At 48.7% G+C, this 19,497-nt stretch overlaps 9 protein-coding genes across 9 annotated transcripts; 5 read left to right on the top strand and 4 right to left on the bottom strand.

Annotated features, from left to right (window-relative positions):
* Positions 1-348: 348 nt before the first annotated feature.
* On the top strand, positions 349-1,654 carry F9C07_2282790 (RmlC-like cupin domain-containing protein). The gene has a single exon (XM_041285631.2). It carries the CDS (start codon positions 499-501, stop codon positions 1,330-1,332), a length of 834 nt encoding a protein of 277 aa, XP_041145442.1. The 5' UTR covers positions 349-498; the 3' UTR covers positions 1,333-1,654.
* Positions 1,655-1,707: 53 nt separating this feature from the next.
* Positions 1,708-3,372, bottom strand: F9C07_1481371 (uncharacterized protein). Its single transcript, XM_041285623.2, has one exon. It carries the CDS (start codon positions 2,901-2,903, stop codon positions 1,845-1,847), a length of 1,059 nt encoding a protein of 352 aa, XP_041145441.1. The 5' UTR covers positions 2,904-3,372; the 3' UTR covers positions 1,708-1,844.
* A 2,209-nt stretch (positions 3,373-5,581) lies between these two features.
* On the top strand, positions 5,582-6,390 carry F9C07_7776 (uncharacterized protein). Its single transcript, XM_041285630.2, has 2 exons — positions 5,582-6,064; positions 6,133-6,390. The coding sequence occupies exons 1-2, from the start codon at positions 5,638-5,640 to the stop codon at positions 6,135-6,137; spliced, it is 432 nt and encodes a 143-aa protein (XP_041145440.2). The 5' UTR covers positions 5,582-5,637; the 3' UTR covers positions 6,138-6,390.
* Positions 6,391-11,238: 4,848 nt separating this feature from the next.
* Positions 11,239-11,945, bottom strand: F9C07_1481341 (uncharacterized protein). Its single transcript, XM_041285622.2, has one exon. The coding sequence runs from the start codon at positions 11,875-11,877 to the stop codon at positions 11,383-11,385; it is 495 nt and encodes a 164-aa protein (XP_041145439.1). The 5' UTR covers positions 11,878-11,945; the 3' UTR covers positions 11,239-11,382.
* An 87-nt stretch (positions 11,946-12,032) lies between these two features.
* Positions 12,033-13,309, bottom strand: F9C07_2154401 (HotDog domain-containing protein). The gene has a single exon (XM_041285621.2). The coding sequence runs from the start codon at positions 13,149-13,151 to the stop codon at positions 12,435-12,437; it is 717 nt and encodes a 238-aa protein (XP_041145438.1). The 5' UTR covers positions 13,152-13,309; the 3' UTR covers positions 12,033-12,434.
* A 290-nt stretch (positions 13,310-13,599) lies between these two features.
* Positions 13,600-14,970, top strand: F9C07_7774 (putative NADH oxidase; the record flags this gene model as incomplete). Its single annotated transcript, XM_041285620.1, has 1 exon — positions 13,600-14,970. One exon carries the CDS (start codon positions 13,600-13,602, stop codon positions 14,968-14,970), a length of 1,371 nt encoding a protein of 456 aa, XP_041145437.1.
* Positions 14,971-15,201: 231 nt separating this feature from the next.
* F9C07_2255881 (short chain dehydrogenase/ reductase) lies at positions 15,202-16,816 on the top strand (the record flags this gene model as incomplete). The annotated part of the gene is made up of 8 exons (XM_071510109.1): positions 15,202-15,301; positions 15,352-15,400; positions 15,462-15,527; positions 15,598-15,755; positions 15,842-16,014; positions 16,096-16,202; positions 16,274-16,401; positions 16,468-16,816. 8 exons carry the CDS (start codon positions 15,202-15,204, stop codon positions 16,647-16,649), a joined length of 963 nt encoding a protein of 320 aa, XP_071365344.1. The 3' UTR covers positions 16,650-16,816.
* A 15-nt stretch (positions 16,817-16,831) lies between these two features.
* Positions 16,832-17,958, top strand: F9C07_2282785 (dehydrogenase with different specificitie). Its single transcript, XM_071510584.1, has 2 exons — positions 16,832-17,609; positions 17,676-17,958. The coding sequence occupies exons 1-2, from the start codon at positions 16,947-16,949 to the stop codon at positions 17,907-17,909; spliced, it is 897 nt and encodes a 298-aa protein (XP_071365343.1). The 5' UTR covers positions 16,832-16,946; the 3' UTR covers positions 17,910-17,958.
* On the bottom strand, positions 17,959-19,488 carry F9C07_2282784 (alcohol dehydrogenase). Its single transcript, XM_041285629.2, has 6 exons — positions 19,326-19,488; positions 19,199-19,268; positions 19,075-19,142; positions 18,959-19,024; positions 18,710-18,884; positions 17,959-18,621 (listed from the first exon to the last, which is right to left on the bottom strand). The coding sequence occupies exons 1-6, from the start codon at positions 19,380-19,382 to the stop codon at positions 18,011-18,013; spliced, it is 1,047 nt and encodes a 348-aa protein (XP_041145435.1). The 5' UTR covers positions 19,383-19,488; the 3' UTR covers positions 17,959-18,010.
* Between the last annotated feature and the right edge of the window lie 9 nt (positions 19,489-19,497).

The following is a 19,497-nucleotide window of genomic DNA, read 5'->3' as shown; positions in this document are numbered from 1 at the left end:
TTCTCTGGTGGACTACAAGAAGAGTATAACTCATAAAAGTTGATATTTCCATTTCAATGCAATATATATATATCTTCAAAGAGCCATGACTGTCAATATGCTACTAGTAGTAACACTCAAGGTCGTATTTCGAATTAGCAACTAATTACAATAACAAGATATACTATTGTGCCAAGTGACAGAGAATTGCAAACACCATACATGAAAAAGCCATTAACAATCAGAATAACAGGGTGGAATGCAGATAAGTCACGTTCCCCGCCAAATGTCGGAGAAATCCCGCTCTTTGTGATCCACATTCACGGCTGCGACCGTCGGCCTGACCCGAGATCGGTCAACGCCGGACACAGAGCGTATTTAACATGCAAGGGACCTGCATTTCTTTACTTCTCTTTACTTTGAAGTCTGACATTTACCTAAAGTTAAAAGGTCCACCAACATTGCAGTAGCTGCCTGTCATACCTACACTTACATATTGACAGCCAAAGACCATCCACCATGGGCAACGACAAGATCAGTGCCTATTATGCACCAACCGGCGGGTTACCACCGCAGACGCAGCTTCTGACCGACCGTGCCATGTTCACCGAAGCCTACGCAGTCATCCCGAAAGGCACATTCAGCGACATCGTGACGAGTTTCCTCCCCTTCTGGGAGCAGACACGGTTGTGGGTGATTGCGCGTCCATTGTCGGGCTTTGCCGAGACCTTCTCACAATACATCATGGAAGTGCAACCAGGGGGTGGTAGCGACCGCGCCGAACTGGACGAGGGCGCTGAGGGGGTGATCTTTGTGGTGGAAGGCGAAGTGAGCATCACGTTGGGCGGCGAGACGCACCGACTGACGGAGGGGGGATACGCATATCTGCCGCCGAAAAGCGGATGGACGCTGCGCAACACGGGCGTGGCGACCGCTCGTTTCCATTGGATCCGGAAAGCCTATGAAGCCGTGGCCGGACTGGATGCTCCCGACCCACTCTTCCTCAATGAACGGGATATCGTGCCTACGGCCATGCCAAACACCAACAATGCTTGGGCCACCACTCGTTTTGTGGACCCGACTGATCTGCGTCATGACATGCATGTCACTATTGTCACCTTTGAACCGGGTGGTGTTATCCCCTTCGCCGAAACTCATGTCATGGAACACGGACTGTATGTCCTCGAAGGAAAAGCCGTCTACCGCCTCAATCAGGACTGGGTCGAGGTGGAAGCCGGTGATTTCATGTGGCTGCGTGCCTTTTGCCCTCAGGCCTGTTATGCCGGTGGCCCTGGCAAGTTCCGTTACCTGCTCTACAAGGACGTCAACCGCCACATGAAGCTCTCGCGATAAGCAGATAAGGGTGTGCACGAACGGGAGCGGAGCCTGAATAACAATAATCCGATCCGGAAAAGGAAAATGCGGGGAGCCGAGGTCGGCCGTGACCGCTAAGAACCAATCAGCCAGTCGGAAGCCCAATAACGAACCGTGAAGACCAGACACGATACACTATTTCCACCATACATTGTTATGTCCGATGGGGATGCATGAGCCGTTATGATTTATGGTCTAGACCGTGTAAATAATGAGATACAATAAAAATTAGAAAAGATACAAATATTGCAGCTTCTTACTGTCAGAGTATTGACTTAGTCAAGGTATTGTGAACCAGACACTAATAGTATGGCATAGTAGAGGCTATTAATCTCATGGTTTGTTTTATATTTCCACAAACACTGAACGAGCCTTGATCATAATACTTATACTGAAATATATGATATGTACAGAACGGTCTAGTTGACCTCTCAGCTTTCCACGGCGACGATAACATCCACCACCCTTTCCCGCCATGTCAAATATAAAGGTCAAAACAGTGGAAACGTAACACGATTCACATAGTCAATGTTATCTTTATGACCTTCAATTCGCTCACGACAAGTGCCAAAAACACGGTCCCAGACACGAGTCTGCTTGCCATAGTTATGGCTCTTTCGCCATCCATACCGGTGATGCAGGTCATGGTCTTCGATCACCAACTCTGCATCAAACATTTGCAGTAACCAATTGATAGTAGAAGGCGTGCCGCCATGCATCCGGAGGCCACTATGTCCGATGATCTCGGAGAAGACCACATATTGGTAGCAGATATACCATTCGTAAAACGACATGGGAAATCCCATCAGCTTCATAGTGCCGTACGCAAGGAGCGGGATACCTAGTATATCCATAAACTCCTGCTCGTGGTCGGCGTAAGCGCCGAGCAGCGGGTGCGGGTGTTTCGTTAGGTGGTGCGTGCGGTGGAACTTCCACAACCAAGGCACCGAGTGCATTAAGCGGTGGTACCAATAGAACCAAAAGTCCACAGTGATGCTGTAGAGCCCAATTTTCAATGCGAGCCATCCCCAGCTGAGCGAGAGCGGGAGCTCCTGCGGTCGATAGGATAGGTAGACGGACATGGCGAGGCGAAGAGTCGGGACAGAAAGCAGTTCCGCTGCAACCCTTTTCACTCCAACATCAGGTATGTCATCTCGCTGATGCTTGTCTCCATCCAAGAAGCCGTATGTCCAACCCAGGCGGCGAATTGTTTGCATCAGATGGATGCCTGTCCCATAGAATGTCGTTGTATACAACCAAAAGACGGCGATCGGGTGGAGGGTCCGGCCAGTATAGGCCATGTATGCTTGATGAAGAAGGTGAGGAATTAGGGCGTGTGACAGAATCCACAGATGGACACTCCATTCACGCACGAATGGAATCTTTTCCTCCTTGGAATAGACGGGCACGTTTCTGTCGTTTGGGGTGAGGCGTGTGCCCAGTAGGTCAAGCAGCCAGTGGGAGGGTGTCCATTTCGATCGGTCTCCATCGCGCCAGGTCGACAACATAGAATCCCGGGGATTGCCTTTTGTATTCGTTTGGGTCGCCATATCCTACGGCCGTGTTGCTTTCTGATGGAAGAGACAAGTTCAGAGACCCAGAACTCCACAGCCTTTATCTTATATCCTAGGTCAGACCAAGGTCGCTCGGTACCATGTGTGATGGCTACATCATGTGAGATCGACAATAACGAGCCCCTCCACACCACCTTTTACTCACTCCAGAATTTCCGCCCCACCGATCTGCCCCCAAGATGTCATATAGGAACCTGTTGGGGAGGCTACACCGTTCTCGTGTGGGGAAAACATGCGTCCGTAATTGACTCTGCGTAGTGAGCATCTGCCTCGGTCCCCGGCTCTCCTGGGGGATCTTCAGAGCGGGGAAACACTATTCCACTCGTTAGCCCGTAATATTGAAAGGACTGCTCGGATTGTGAATGCTGAGGCATGGATTCAGATACATCTGGGTGGACCCTGCTTTTGTCAGGCTCACTGCTGCATGTGCATGGGTTGTATTGGCCTCCTTTAGGGCGGAACTAGCACTTAGTCTGGCCTATCACCAAGGGTTTATTGGTCTCGCATCTCATTCCTAAAATGAAACGAAACTTTGTTCAAAAGGTCTATCGGCATGCAATTCAACTATTGTTCTCTTCGAATATGGAGGCAAGGCTATTCCTTGGCAAACGAGCGTTGGCTTCTCCTATGACAATATCATGTCACCATTTTTCATGATAGGGCTGTCTTTCTTTGCACAACGGCTGGATGATATGCCTGTCTAGAATTCTCATCATAGTCTACTGAAATCGTACGAACTTACATGTTTGTAGTAATGTAAACCTTGTGATTCTTAGAGAGGAGTTAACGATTTAGATGCATCGCAGGTTTATTTGATCCTCCGTCGCATCACAATGCCAGAGCTTCCCACCTGTCCCCCGTAAAGTCCCATGTCGTAGCTGACCTCGGCTGTTAGAAGGACCATCACCGTCATTGTTGCCAGATGGGCGGAAACATATGACCCCTGTAGTAGGCAAGTGGCACTCTGCGAGAACTCCGGCAATTGGTAATATGCTCCCAACCTGGAAGCTCCCACACCGCATCATCGAATCTGGACGCTCCCCAAGATGGAGAAAACAGTCACCCGAGCCGCCGGTGACGAACGTGGACTTGGATGCTCGTGACCTGGATACGAATGGTGATACGGTCCTTATTAAGGGCATCATTGAGGGAAGTTGGAGCCACCGCAGGAACCAACCGCTTCGGTGACAGTTGTTCACATGCGCATATCTTGGACTATGAATCAGGGGTTTTTGATGGAAGTTAGTAACCTCCCAGACAAAAATACCCGATATCTTGACTGGGTCCTTAGTATACACTGATGTCGGCATTTCGGCTGATTTACAACTTAGCGCTGCAACGTACACCCGTCTCAGTAGAGATATCTGATTTCGTGGTGGACGCTATTCCGAAAGACAACCGAGCCAGCGTTTCTGCGAAATGAGAGACCATATGTCGCCAGCAGATATTAAAGTCAAGTTAGGCATAAGTACTTTCAGATACCGCGATGGCGAAGTAATTCTGAGATACTGTGGTGTGTTTTAGAAGATCGCGTCGTCTGAACCCTAGTTCCAAGGCGAGGATAGCCCAGGACTGTGGCCATTCGATATGAGTATAACTATTAGCTTATCGCCTTGATTACAACCAATCTAGTATAGGGATTTGGTCGCCCGCAAGAGATGAGACGATCTACGAGGCTGGGTCCATTAAACATTCCCAGGGACCTCGGTCGCCCACTATCATTGACCGACATTCCCTCGTTGAAGTCTCACATGTAGGCTTAGACTCCGTCTCCATGGACTAATTGGCGTTATGCGGCCGGTTACCTGAGCATCTCCGCGAGATTTACCCACGTATTCTAAATTCCTATGCAAGATGGCATCCTGTTGATCGGCTTCCTGTCAGTGATGTGATCATGCCTCCGCTACTGGCAGACATTCTTACGCGGTGCACAGGAATGCCAACATAGGAAGTCTGACCGTGGTTTCAGCCGCAACCAACCTGATGCGAGTTCAAATGAATTGACCTTTGAGAAACCCGAATGGAGCTGTGGAGGTGTGCTTTTAACAACAAATAAAATCACGTCGATCGTATTGGCCTGAACCAAAATCAGTAGCCTTCTGTTCAGCCACTTATGCGGCTTTTACGAGATCCTTCTGTATTTATAGTGACTATAATTGGACTAGGCAAGTTCGACTGCTTTTGGGACACCGAGAACATCTATAGATGTGTCGCAGTTTAATGCATTATTGGAGTTCTTGCAGCGATCGCCCTTGATTCAAGCCCAGCCTTGCATTCTTTCTCTGCTGTACAACCAGTACACCTAGCACATACCACATCACTTTGCATGACGGAAAATGTTTGGTTATGGTAAATCCTTTCATAATTACTTTTTCTTCCTTCAGCTGCGCCATACATTGCTTTTCCCATGGTCTGGTCAGCAAGGGGCGTCATTCTTATTCCCATTTTGGCCCAACCTATGGCAGATCATTCAATAGTCTCGATATTGAATGCAATAATTTGCCAACAATGTGCCAAGACCTGCACGGCTTGCAGGACACATTATACTCACGGCAGCCCTTTATTTTGGAGTCCTGCCTGTCTGTCACGATGTATTTAACATGACCCTCCCGCAGGGTTGCCCAAACCAGATCTCTAAACTCTTCGTTCTAATCTCCATTTCCACTTCCTCTCTCTACCTTCAATTTCCACACTCCCAACACAAGTCACAATGAAGACCTCTACCGTCATTGGTTTCTTGGCAATGCTCTCCAGCCAAGCACTTGCCCTGGAGCTTGAGGGAACGTACACAGTCGCGTCAGCGGGAACCGAGCTTTATCTGGAAGACGCATCTGGGCAAATTATCTTCGAGGAGGGAGATCCTCAGGCATGGTTCTTCATTGAGGCAGAGACGGACCGATATGCGATCGTGAACGGCGTAACGAACCAGTACATCCATTGCGGGTCAACTGAGGGTGCCATTTGCGAGGCCTCCGATGTCGCGCAGCTTTTCCAGATAGACAACATTTCCGACAATGTCTACACTTTCCTGGAACCCGAGAGCCAGTTGCTTTTGCATCGTACTACGGATAACCAGCTGGATCTTTCGCTTCCTACCCCCACCAACGACGAGAGCTTTGAGTTGACTCAGGTTTCATGTAAGTCACTTGCTGATTGATGTATTGAGTTGCATGTGGATATCGTTGTCTGATGAATTCAATTCTAGCTTAAAAAATTGGACATACCCTAGCCAAGGGCCGAGAATGAAGGAACGTTGATACCCGAACGTGAGTTCGGTGGCTGTGCTGCGACCAGATTTACTCTGCAAGAACTTCAACTTGTTCAGAGTAATCAAATTAGGTTAATCAAGTCGTTACACTTTATAGATAGTGCACGTACTCGGAATTTCGGTATACTTTAATTGACTATTGCAGTATTGACGGGGTCGGAGCTGTCGAATAAATCCTCAACATTTTTATCCCACGATATTGCTCTATATCCTTCTAGACTCTGCCGGCTCTAAAGCGTAGCCAAGACATTTTGTATGATTGTTCAAGTTCACACGAGAACTTCTGCAGTAGCATAACTGTATCTCGTGTATTGTATTTCGAATTTGATTCTGTGCATTGGCACATCACTAAACCACATAGGTAGAAGCCAGCAGTAGAGAGGATCTCATTAAGAAAAAGCAAATCTGGGCATGCGCTATATTTCCATATATACACTTTACCGAAGCCCGAGTATCGTTTCAAGTGTATAGCCTGTGAACGGCACAGGTCGGCATACGAGGTTGTACAGAAATACGCCAAAGACTATCACTGGATCTCCCCGTATCAGACCAATATATTGCATTCCGGAAAGGAGGGCGGTATGATATCATAGAAGAAACAGTACAAGAAGCTACGCCCTATGGTTAGTAATCTATCAGGTGAATGGCTGATTCCTATCCTTCTTTTAGATTTGTAACCTTCTCAAATTGTCTGAATATTTAAGAGAGAAAAATTGCTATCATCTACTAACCATGCAGTCGTGGGCTGGAAGCAGTGCGGGTGACCAGTTCATTCATCTACTGCATGAAATAAATGACAGTGACTCAAACCCACGTAAATGAAAGGCACTTCAGAACATATGTACAAACATAATCGGAGAACGATCGTTGATATGCTTATCTCCTGTACACTGTTCCACACGCAGCAACACGCAGCAACAGACAACAAGTGAATCGACTGGAGGAACGAGGCTGATTGACCTTGGGGAATAGCTTGAGCTATGCCATATGGGGGTGTACGGTAGCGTTTGCCATTATCCGCAGCCCGCTCCGCAGCAAACCCCAACACAGAGCGCATAAGCAGCTGGGCCATTAAGCCAAGCAACCGCGCACTTAGCAGCACACTCACTGCAGCAGCTACTGGCCTGCACCGGAGGCTCTGTTCCCGGCTGCTGAGTCCCTGCCTGCTGCGCCAGGGCAGTCACTACGGTCATAGCCAAAGCAGCAAGTGAAAGTTTCATGGTTGTAATATCTAACCTGTCAGCTGAAGGCCTTGCTATTGGGCTTATATAAGACGTACTATTTTCGGATTATTCTCCGGGAACAGGAATTGTGAAGTTGTATGTGGATGTTGGTATTTCCCTATCGAGGAGATATTCGCAAGGTTCTCCCTCAGGTGGTAGGATTCGTAAAACTTAGAAATATTCCAAAGAATTAGATACACAGGATGGGAGATGAGTAGGATCGTAGTGAAATTGAGTGCAAATGTGGTTGTTGAGGAAGGACTCTTGTCCAGGATCGGGACCTGTCTTTATACCTGGCATGCTCCTGCGGAGAAGCACTTACTATGGAGATAATCCGGATTTCGTTCCCTCATGTGCCAGACAAAGTCTTCAGCTGAAGTACACTTTCCCGATCGTCAGATACTACTGCAGATCTTTGGGTTCACTGTTGGCCATCCAGCTATCGTACAGTCCGGTCAAAGCAAGTCTTGATTTCGTTGGGAACCCTGCAATCGGCCTCTGTTGGGGGGACAGGTGGACCGATGGACGATCAGAGCATTCAGTATGACGTATAGTCAGGTATACACAGTTTGCCCAATTGAAAAGTCCCCGTGTGTACTTGCGAGGATCGACAGATACAAATGCTGTAGGACATTAGGTACTGGTTAGGTTAAGACGTTGCACGTACAACTTACTGGAGTAGATCTAAACCTCTGACGCGAGTGGCAGTGGCACCGACACCAAGTACTACTGTCTGCGAAATTCACGTCCAAGCGATAGTCTACTCAGTGAGGGCCCAAGCTCTATCCCGATGATCGCTTCACAGAAAGAAGTAATTTTGTCTCCAATCAAAGCTGCTTATTCTCTACGTTTCTTTACGTCTCTCCTTCTACATGTAGAGCAGAAGCCCGAAAAACAGGTATATACAGCATTAGCAAACATTACCTTGGCTGATCTACCCGGATGATTGTCCTTAGGAAAGGAGTTGGCAAGGCCAATTCGATACAGCTCCGATGGGTTGGGTGGAGATATCTCGTGAAACAAAATTCTACGGTAGGAATGCAGCGGGAAGTTCGTCGAACGAACTACATTCTGATCGAATAGGCTTTGGGGCTGACCCAACAGAGCCTGGCGTAATGCAATTGGAGAAGAAGCATGCCCAGCGTTATTTGTAATTTTTCACTACTATTCAATTTGTGACGGTGTTTGGCTGGCTTGCCTGAGAGCAGGTATATCGTAGAGGTTGTCATAGATTTCGCACCAGCGATCTAGATATCTGCAACCGCGATAGATTCATACCAAACACATCATATGAGAAGAATATTTATCAACATATTCTATTACTCCGCAGTAATATGTGTGTCTTCTCTCTTTTCACCCAGGGCTTACAGATCTGCAAATATAGACGTAACCCTACAATGACGACTGTTTATGCCGTGTAAGCCAGTTACGCGGACCGTATATCTTGACCCAGCATATACCTTTACAATGGAGACGATACATGGTTCGTACTCATTGTATCTAGACCTGCATCGTGCCTAGTATTCCTATTGGGGGCTTCAATCCTACGTGGCGAAGTGCCACTTGCGGATTCGTGAGCTGGTCAGCGGCAGAAGCCCGCGCGGTTTCCTACCGCTAGATGGGGCATTACAGATGCACACGTAACCGGGGAAAATCACCGCTCAGCTTAGTTGTATTTTACCTGCCATTACAGACATCCTTACATACAATCCTGCAGCTACATGGCTGGTCACAACCAGGGAGTCAACCAATACCCATTATTGACTAGAGGATAGGATGCGCATCTTGATAGCGACAACTTATGAATTCGTCGTCAATTGGAGGAAACAAATCGAACTTCTTCCGAGGCATATATAGAATATTCGTCTAGAATGTTTGGCTACGCTGCTTCCATAAGCCTTGAAGTTCAGATACCACGTAGTAATCAATATACTCTAGTGGTACTAGAACTACATCGCTACCAATTAGACGAAAGTACTGAGTAAAGCGACACGAGCTGTCAAACAGGATTTCGTAGAAGAGAAACTCATACTAGACCCATCTAGACTCGAAGCACGGGACTGTGGCTCATGGTTTGCTAGGTTTAGTGTATATACGTAAGGTGTTCAAGCAGTTTGACGGAGCCCTTTATTTTCTCGTCCAGCTCCACTAATCGTTTTCGTTGTGGAGAGAATTAGGTTATGTCGCTTAGCTAGTTGGAAAATCTCGAGTGCTTGAACTTTTAAGGGATAAACACTTCGACTTATGATTACGACTTATAATTACAGGAGAAACACTAATAGAAATTAGAGACCTTCCACTGTATTCCGATCGACACTTATCTAGACATTAGCCCAGACCAAAGTGTGAATGATATGATGTAGTAATCATTTCCTCGATGAGTATAGGTCGACACATTCAGGTTCACACATCATGTTTCTTCGTTTCTATTCTGGAGATACTGTGGGTTCGACCAACAGTGATAAAGGATGTCTCTATCCACTTTCTAACCAAAGCTGGACCCTCCTACGAGTTGGTGGATTAGACATTCAGTTATCCACAATCTGCAAACGCTATGACCTGGTACCTTCGCCATACCATGGTTGACAGCCGGCTATTATGTGCAACAACCTGCATATCTATTACTAAAGGATCCTTTCAGGTCATGTATGCCGACCCACTTTTCCCGCCACGGCAAAATACGAATCAATGACTACCACGTAACCCAACATTCGCCTGCTGTTATCGCAGTGGAGACTACTCCTCTATAGCCGCTTCCCGAAGTGACACTGTGGACAACCTTATTGGTAGATAACCAGATATTGTGAAGAGTGGGGAGCTGATGATCGGCATCTCCCGTGAGGGGAATAGTTTGTCCGCGGTTCCTATGGCGAACGATATGCAAGTCTCCGGTATGAACATGTGGGGGGCGTAGTCGCTGACGTTGATTCCTCCACAGAAGATAGGTTCGAGACCTGCATGCTCTTCCTTGATATCCGCTGCAGCGCTTACAGGTTGCAAGGTGTGAGGACCAATAACATATCAGGGCAGATTATGCAAGACTATATTCCTTCAGCAAGCTACGATTGTGCAATCCTGTTTTCCGATAGAGAACATCCCAGAATGCGGGGCTTTTTGTTCTAGGCACGGTCTATGGTACCGCTACACACTTCTTGTAATGGTGATATTACGATATTCACTGCGAGGGGTACAAACTCAGCGACAGTTGGTGGCAAGCTGCTTATCTCTCAGTCGAATTACTTGATGCGGGGAGGCTTTCAGCTGAAAGGCAACTGATGATCGTCGAACGTAGCTGATGATCAGTGGCACTTCACTGCCTTGCTCATCGAAACACTGTTTTCCTCATTAGGATAATACTACCGTGTGCAAAAATGGATTAGCACTTGATAGTGAACCCAAATGAAGGCCAGAAATATTCGGAGGATATGGGTGTAACCGTCTGCTAAAGACTGCCAGACGCCTTACTCACCTATTCGAGGACTCCAAAAACGGGCCTCTCAGGAGATATTTCTCCCAATGTTTAGCAGAGTCTATAAAGCAAGTTACATTTCAACACACCAGCATACAAACTGTTACATCGCATATATTGACATATAATAAAAACTGTGCTAGTAATGCGGAGACTCTCCTAGTGATCAAAAATGGTGGATGTCGCACGTTATATTACTCCTCGTAAGATGCACACCGGCAGTGACAGGAGCAGGACTCTATACACATCCAAATCTTGCAAAGTAACCAGCTGCCATGTACGGTACGCACAGTTGCATATCAGATCCCCAATCCCGACTTTTAATTGCTAAAATAAGTGTGCAGCATCCCAAGTCCATCTGCCAACCGCCAATGTTGCACATCAAAAACGAATACATGGCAAGAGGATGGTCGGGTAGGTAGTTGATAAGGCTGCCTAATTCGAGACGTAGGAACACAAGGGCTGCCCTCCCATCCATTCACCGATATCGGACATTCAAAGCCCAAGCTTCGCCAATCGCTCCTGACCTCGATCTGTGAACAACAGAAGTCCATTGACGTAACCAACCAGCCAAATCATTGGGTAGCGCCAATGAAACCACAGGGGATGTTCAGTCGCCCCAAACCAACCGAAATGTCGATCGAGATTATAGCATAGATAGTTGCAACTGCTAAGTATGAGCAGCGAGAGGATACCTGTGAAATGTGCCGCTCTTTTGCCGTAGTAGTGGTCGACAATGAAGCAGTTGATAAGACCTCCCATCGCGCCACCCATTCCCAATGGACAGAAGACCAGAGTCCATAAAACCTTGTAAAGAAGGTCCCGAGTCCCCGTCATAATAAAAACGCCAACGGCCAAGAAAATGATCTCTGCGAAAAGAGAATTGAGCCAGAACAGGAGGAAGGGTCGAAGATAGATATTTCGTCGTTTCTGAGCAATCTTAGTGTCCTGCTCTCCGGTAATCAAGACTTGATAGTTCATAGACGGCATTGTGATTGAGTGACTATCGCGTGGATTGATGGTATGCAGCGGTAATATCTTGTTATACAGTGATTAATAGAGGGTTTAAAAGAGTTCTGATTTCAATCTCGAAAGGCGTAAACCCATCTTAATATTATTTATATAGACAACTGGGTTGTATTTACCGTGTTGTATTCGCAGTGATTATTTATCCACCGAGGCATATAAGATTATTTTATTATTGTGTGTCATGACCGAGGATTAGTGATCTATATGAGAGTTGCCGGAATTACTCCATAGTTCACTTGAGGAACAAAGTCGTCCATTACTTCCACCCATCAAAATGCTCAGTGGTCGATATCGAGCGGCTTTTTCCAAGTGTCTTCTCGCATCCAAGAAGATGCCTACCCGAGCCCTAAAGCGGAAATGTACTGTTATAACGAAGAAGCTCAGGCACGGCTGCTATAAGTAGTAGACACTCATGTATTAGTTTACCAGGGGTTTCCCGACGTGCATCGGGGATTAGGATTAGTGATCCTTCGGGTCCAAAAGGTGTGTATTATGAAAATATTTCAATATTGGCGTTCTTACAAGGTAGATCTCTGGACTTTAGTGAGCATTAAAGCCTCCGCCTCTGTCAGAACAACTCCATCCGCATCCACAATCTGCCCCCTGCATACCCACTTGCGCCCCTCACGTGCCTCCACCCAGCTGCGAACAACCACAGTACTCGGAGTGAACACAGGTGCCCGATATGTAACATTCAAAGTCGCCGTAAACCCTAAAAGTCCCTGTTGAGAACGTGGAGCCAGATGTAACGAGGCCGTGAGGCCCAGCGTCTCGTCCAAAATCGCTCCGGCTATCCCACCATGAAGTATTCCATAGTGGCCGTCCAGCGCGGCAGACCCTAACTCAAGGAGCGTAATACAGTCTGGATATTCTGGGGCGCGGTATGAAGTCGTCCGCGGGCCTGCGCTGAGCGATATGGTCCCTCTCGGACTTTCAGGCGGCGGAAAGAAATCTTTTCGCTGGAGTGTAAGGAAGTGTGGGATTGTAGTTGGAGTGTTCATGGTTTGGGCGAACAAGTAGTCCTCACTGCTGTCTGATTTTCGAACGCGACCATATGTTGGAATTGCCCTGTAGGCTGAGTCGGTCAAGTACTTTTGGATCCATGGAATGGCACCGAAATGGTCCAGGGTTTCCTTAGATATGGGATGCGTCTCGAGGAACTGCAGGAGGTTGTCCAATCTTTCACCCTTCGTGCCGGAAGTTCTCGTTTTGTTTAGCGACGTCTCTTGCGACATGATTTCTCTTGGTTCTTGCGGAATGCAGAACGTAGGTGTTGGTTATCCTCAAGGGTTCTACAGTCTAGTTCGATATCTTCGGCACGGCTCGGCTTTGAAACGAGGAACCTCGGCAGTTGTGGTCTAAGACGGGTCTGTCCAGAGGATGTTCCATAGAGTTTCACCTATATGAAGCCCCCGAATTATCACCAGTGCATAGATAAGATATCTAAATCTTGTGTAAATGATTATAAATGCTTACTAATTGTCCAATTTGTTCAGTTGCTAAACGTCAGCTTTCATATTTCCACCAGGCCATTGAAAAGGCTCTGTTCAGTCGATCTTGCGAAGTCATGAGTAGCTACAATTTTCGACCTCTTTAAAGCTTGAAGTTAAACCTTGGAGTAGAATTTGGTCTTCGAAAGTCCAGCCCCTGCATTGAAATACTTCAACTAGCCCTGAAATAGAGATGGTGTCACCCCCTGGCCTCTTAGGGCTCAACGTGCCCGCACCCAACGTCAGCTATTTCACTCCCAAGCATCGTCAGTCCCCAGGGGCCCCTGTTAACATCGATGCCTCAACTCCTACACTCTTCACCCCGCTCAAAATCCGTGATGTCACCCTCCGCAACCGCATCACGGTGGCTCCTATGTGTCAATTCTCAACAGCGCCAGAGGGCCCCTCCATTGGCGCATTAACAGATTACCACATCGCAACTCTTGGGCACTTTGCGCTTAAGGGAGCCGCCCTGGTATTTGTTGAAGCAACTGGGGTCCAGCCAAACGGCCGAATCTCACCGTATTGCCCTGGTCTCTGGGATGATGCGCAGATCCCGGCTCTGAAGCGAGTCTTTGACTTTGTGAAATCTCAGGGCGCCCTGGCTGGTATTCAGCTAGCGCATGCGGGGAGGAAATCAAGTACCGCAGCGCCGTGGGTGGCTGGAAGCACGGAGCTTAGGAAGGCAAGCCTGCGCGCCGGGGAGGACCAGTATGGCTGGCCTGATGATGTTGTTGGGCCGTCTGGGGGGATTGAGCAAACATGGGATGGCCTCGGTCTACGGGAGGAGGGCGGCTACTGGCCGCCACGGGCTCTTACTGGGGATGAGATCAAGGAGTTGGTAGGCGACTGGGCTAAGACAGCAAAGAGGGCTGTGCAGGCGGGTGCAGATGTAATTGAGATCCACGCGGCGCATGGATATCTTATCCACCAGTTCTTGAGTCCGGTGTCGAACCATAGGACAGATTCCTATGGGGGTAGCTTTGAGAACCGGACGCGCCTATTACTGGAGATCATCGAGTCGGTTAGGAAGGAAATGCCGGCCGGAATGCCATTATTTCTGCGGGTTAGCTCAACCGAATGGCTGGAATCCACGGAGATTGGCACAAAGTATGGCACCTGGACGGTGGAGGATACCATCAGGTTGGCTAAACTTCTCCCGGAAGCTGGCGTAGACCTGCTGGACGTGAGCAGTGGTGGCAACCACCCGATGCAAACAGTCAACTCGTTCCTAACCAAGGACTACCAAACGAAAATCGCCGCTCGAATTCGAAAGGAGTTAAAACAGTCCGGCGTGAATCTTCTGATTGGCGCCGTTGGCATGATCACGGAGGCAGAGCAGGCACGAGACCTTGTTGAAGCCGACAAGCTGCTATCTCAAGAAGCGAAGGACGCTGCAGACGTGACGGATGCAAAGCAAGGGAACGAGCCCTCTGCTGATGTCCTATTAATCGGCAGGCAGTTTTTAAGGGAGCCGGAGTGGGTTCTGCGAGTCGCGTGGAAGCTGGGAGTGGACGTCGCATGGCCGAGTCAGTATTTGAGAGTTCGATTCCCTCGTCTGTGAGGGTATTAGTCGAAGTGTCCTAAACAGCTGTATATATTCCCATATCCGAGGTGAAGCAGCGGCTACCCCAAAGCGGATAGCCGGCAATCTCAACATTCGGCAATTTCCCCGCAATCCACGTTACTGGGAACTGTCGACATGATCCTAGAATAATGCATAAATCACTGAAAAATATCCTCTACACTTAGAACTTCTCCAAATCATTGACTACTTAACATTGTGACCTACACCATGCCCCAACTACCTCCATACCAGTATACTGGACCGGTGGATTGCACAATCCCTCCGGATCCAAGTAAGCTTCAGCGAAAGAGTGTGATCGTGACTGGCGGTACGTTGTTGTTAGAAGTTAGCTGCGTATAGAGCTGACAGAATATCCAGGCGCAAATGGCATGGGCGAGACGACTGTCCGGCAGTTCGCGGCAGCTGGGTAAGCCACCAGCCCAAGGGCTCAAAGCCCTCATATAGGGAAATCTAACGTCAATTTTCAGCGCCTTCGTAACAATCGCCGATGTCAACATCGAACGCGGAGAACAAGTCGCGCAAGAACTTGCACCGTACGTATTCTATCCCCTCTAGTTTTTTCCCTTCCCCGAGGTCCTGGCCAATACCTGACCGAGACTGTAGCAATGCGCAATTTGTCAAATGCAACATCACATCCTGGGAGGAGCAGGTCTCCGTCTTCGAAGCCGCAATCGCAAACTCACCCAGCAAGAGCTGCGACATTGTGATTGCAAATGCGGGGATTAGTCGCGCGAGTGGGGATAGTCTTTGGCCATTGGATGGTGCGTACATTCTTCCTTCGCCAAGAACCTCCCGGGTAAGCTCAGCGAGGGGTATATAGGGAAAGGCATAATATTGACGGAGGTAGATATCAACGCCGCACCAGCGAAGCCAGATTTAAAGATCGTCGATGTCAACCTCACTGGCACATTGTATACGTGGAAACTGGCCGTGCACTATTTTCGAAAGCAGCCTGATACCGAGGAACGGGATCGGTGTTTTATTATCACGGGGAGTATGGTTGCTTGGATTGACTCACCAGTACGTGGTCTTGTTCTTCTTTTCCTGTACCAGAAAGTAGATTGAGGAGTGATGGCGCGTAGGACTGACGATCAGGCGCAGGCGAATTGGCAATACACTTGCAGCAAATACGCCCTGCGAGGCTTGATGCGTACTGCACGACGGAATTCGTGGGAGCAGGGTATAAGGATTAATTACGTGGCACCTTGGTACACCAGTCCTTTTCCCTTCTCCTTCGCTGCCAATCAAATGGAAGCGTGAGACTAATAGAAGGGAACAGCTACATCAAATCCGCTATCCGATCACCCACTTACGAAGCCGAGCTGATCAGTAAGGGTGTCGAATTCGCACCGCAGGAAGACGTCGCCAAGTGTTTTTTGCGGATTGCGACAGATAGGTCTATTAATGGTACATCTTCTCATTATTCCCGAACACTGTTGGGGATATTTGTGCTAATCTGGAATTGTTTGCCAGGCCACTCGCTGATGATTACCCCGGCATCAGTTGCGAAGGAGGGATTTATGGATATAGATATGGATGATTATACCGAGGGGTATTTTAAGAGGACGCAGGATGTGCAGTTGCGCATTATTGAGGATCAGTGGGTGGAGGGTTGGGAGAAGGGTAGGACGGCGGAAGGGGGGAAGAAACCCTAGATTGTATAAACTCTGGTGTTATGACCATGATACATAGTATATCCTGCGCTACGTGTGGATCAATTCGAACCATGAATAGCCGAGCTGAGTGCAAGCCGGGTAGTTACAGCGTTAGACTAAGTAATCCCTCGGCTCAATCAAAAAGGATAACCGGAGAATAATATCTTCGGTCCATATTAATTCCAAGATTATATACCCCGCATTTCACCCAATAGTGGCATACATATGTATACGTCTGTCCGATATCACTCCAACGTACCATCGGACGTTACTCAGCCAAGGGAAAAATAGGGCAGGATGACCAAAATCGCAATCCCAACAACACCTCCCTCGCGCTCACTACAAGGCAAAACCGCCATCGTCACGGGTGCCGGCTGTCTTGGCGATGGAATCGGAAACGGGCGCGCGATCGCTATCCTCCTCGCGAGTGATGGGTGTAATGTTCTCTGCGTGGATCGCAATCTGGAGTGGGCGGAGAGGACAGTTAATATGATCAAGGCTCAGGCCGAAGATGCACTGGTGGAAGGGAAGTCTGTCTACGGCAACGCAACAGCCATGCAAGCAGACGTAACAAACCCTGGCGACTGTGAATCCATCGTGTCCACCGCCCTAACCACATTCAACCGCCTCGATATCCTGGTCAACAACGTTGGTATCTCCGGTGCAGCAGGAACCGCCGTTGACGTCGACATGGAAGAGTGGGCGAAGAGTCTGGAGGTGAATGTGTCGAGCATGGTGTTTGTGTCGAAGTATGCGATCCCGGCCATGATGCAGAATGAGCGGGACGAGTACAGTGGCATGCGTGGGAGTATTGTTAACATGGGTTCTGTCGCTGGACTTCGGGGAGGGACACCGCATCTGCTGTATCCCACGAGCAAGGGGGCAGTCGTGCAGCTGACACGCGCGATGGCGGCGCATCATGCACCTGATGGGATTCGGGTCAATTGTGTTTGTCCGGGGGTTCGTCCATCCTCCTCTTTTTATTTGTCTGACCATTTCGTAAAGCATTGCTAACCGTAGGTATAGATGCTTTTCACACCCATGATGTACGGCGGAGGCATGTCGGAGGAAGCACGGGAGGCCCGACGAAAGCGTAGTCTCCTACAAACAGAGGGAAACGGCTGGGACTGTGCAACGGCCGTAGTCTTCCTGGCTGGTCCACACGCTCGGTGGATGACGGGAGTCATACTTCCTGTCGACGCTGGAACAACTGCAGCGGTGGGAATCGGGATGCCAAAGAGTGCGAGTGTCAATGGATAGTTACCTTTAGTCCCACTACTTCAGACCAATATACCAATACCCAAGTATATATAAGGAATGCATTCGGCTTAGATCATATCACAACGGTAAACAGTTAGAACCTAAGGCACCAGCGCAACCCGATCCTCAACCTCTCCCTGACACAGCTCTCTTAGCACTCTTGGAAACTCCTCAAGCCTCCCCGTCTTTACCCTTGGATTGATAACACCCTGCGAAATTAGGTTCAAGACATCCACCAGGTCCCGATGTTGACCTCCGTACGAAAACACAAAACTGAGTCTCTTCCGAATCCCATTTTTCATATCCAACTCATTTACCCGATCCAACGTCCCGATACACAGCACTTTCCCACCAGGTCGGACGATCTTCTGCGCGTCGGCGAATGTCTGGTTTTTACCCACAAAATCAAGGACTGTATCAATCTTCACTCCCCTTTCAGCCACATACACCGGGACTGATGTGCCGGGAGGCACGATATCCGAGTCGGGAATACCCAAGGACTTCGCCGCAGCGAGCTTCTCAGGACGGAGATCTGAGACAATAACACGCGCCCCGATATGCTTATACACGATCTGCAGTGCGTTAAATCCCAAACCCCCAAGTCCGAACAAGAAGACGGATTCGTGGGACTGGACTTGGGCGCGGTGGATTATGCCGTGGTAGGCGGTTGTTACGGCGTCGGTGGCGATTGCGCCGACTTCCGGGGGTACGCCTGGATCACTCTCTTATTAGCATCTATTTGACTTTGTTATGGTCTCTAGATGTGCTTCGTAGAGCGAGAGGGAATATGGTTGGGTTACCATCTGGTAGCGGCACTGCGCCCCGAACATCAATCCCAACATACTCCGCATAGAACCCGTCTTGTCCAATTCCGTGATGCATACCAGAAGGACAGAGTTGAGACAGGTCGCGTGAGCACTCTGAGCAAGTGTCAAGGCCACAGCCAGGGACGGCGAGGAGAGCGACTTTCCCGCCCTAGATATAATCGAGATATTCGTTTGCTATAGTCAACAGGCTTCGACACTCAGGAACATAGAGCGTAGACTTACGATTTCAAATCGATTATCTGTCACTTCGGATCCAATTGCAATGATTTCACCACATCCTTCGTGGCCCTGCTTTGTTTAGTTTGAGGTTGGGTACAATAGGGAAGCAGGCGACAGACGAGGATATACACGTCATTGAAGTGCGGGCGGTCCTCGACGTCGAGGAGAGCTTGGTCGCTGTGGCACACTGGTGGGTGTTAGCTCGAATTGCGTATGGTTGGGGAGATGAGTGAGAGGCTCTACCTCCTGATGCGAGTAACTTCACGAGAAGCCCAGTTGGCGGGACGGAGGGGACCGGGACTTCTTCCCAGACCTAGTGCGTCAGCGAGTGGAAGGACCAAGAATGAGGTGTGATGATAGGGGTAGGTACTGGGACAGGGTTGCCTTTGTGCTTTCGCCAGGCGTGCATTGTAGCGGGAATAGACATTTTGGGTATATATCGCGAGGTTGTCAAGGTAGTCTTAGGAGGATGGAAGCAGGAGTATATAAATATATGTGTAACTCAGCGCAGCCAAACTCAAAATGGATAACCGAATACAAAG

This window comes from Aspergillus flavus, chromosome 3, assembly GCF_009017415.1.
Source record: "Aspergillus flavus chromosome 3, complete sequence".
NCBI classification, from domain to species: Eukaryota; Fungi; Ascomycota; class Eurotiomycetes; order Eurotiales; family Aspergillaceae; genus Aspergillus; species Aspergillus flavus.
Note: the sequence above shows the minus strand (reverse complement) of the source record. Positions and strands in the feature narration are given on the sequence as shown.

What these genes read in the sequence shown, in the direction of transcription:
- F9C07_1481341 (XM_041285622.2), bottom strand. Translation starts at nt 11,877, where the DNA reads ATGCCGTCTATGAACTATCAAGTCTTGATTACCGGAGAGCAGGACACT.
- F9C07_2282790 (XM_041285631.2), top strand. Translation starts at nt 499, where the DNA reads ATGGGCAACGACAAGATCAGTGCCTATTATGCACCAACCGGCGGGTTA.
- F9C07_2282785 (XM_071510584.1), top strand. Translation starts at nt 16,947, where the DNA reads ATGACCAAAATCGCAATCCCAACAACACCTCCCTCGCGCTCACTACAA. An exon ending in TCAATTGTGTTTGTCCGGGG is followed by an intron (nt 17,610 to 17,675) that starts GTTCGTCCATCC and finishes CCGTAGGTATAG; the next exon opens with ATGCTTTTCACACCCATGAT.
- F9C07_1481371 (XM_041285623.2), bottom strand. Translation starts at nt 2,903, where the DNA reads ATGGCGACCCAAACGAATACAAAAGGCAATCCCCGGGATTCTATGTTG.
- F9C07_2154401 (XM_041285621.2), bottom strand. Translation starts at nt 13,151, where the DNA reads ATGTCGCAAGAGACGTCGCTAAACAAAACGAGAACTTCCGGCACGAAG.
- F9C07_2282784 (XM_041285629.2), bottom strand. Translation starts at nt 19,382, where the DNA reads ATGTCTATTCCCGCTACAATGCACGCCTGGCGAAAGCACAAAGGCAAC. An exon ending in GAAGTTACTCGCATCAGGAG is followed by an intron (nt 19,143 to 19,198) that starts GTAGAGCCTCTC and finishes AACACCCACCAG; the next exon opens with TGTGCCACAGCGACCAAGCT. An exon ending in CGCAGTGCCGCTACCAGATG is followed by an intron (nt 18,622 to 18,709) that starts GTAACCCAACCA and finishes AGAGTGATCCAG; the next exon opens with GCGTACCCCCGGAAGTCGGC.
- F9C07_7776 (XM_041285630.2), top strand. Translation starts at nt 5,638, where the DNA reads ATGAAGACCTCTACCGTCATTGGTTTCTTGGCAATGCTCTCCAGCCAA.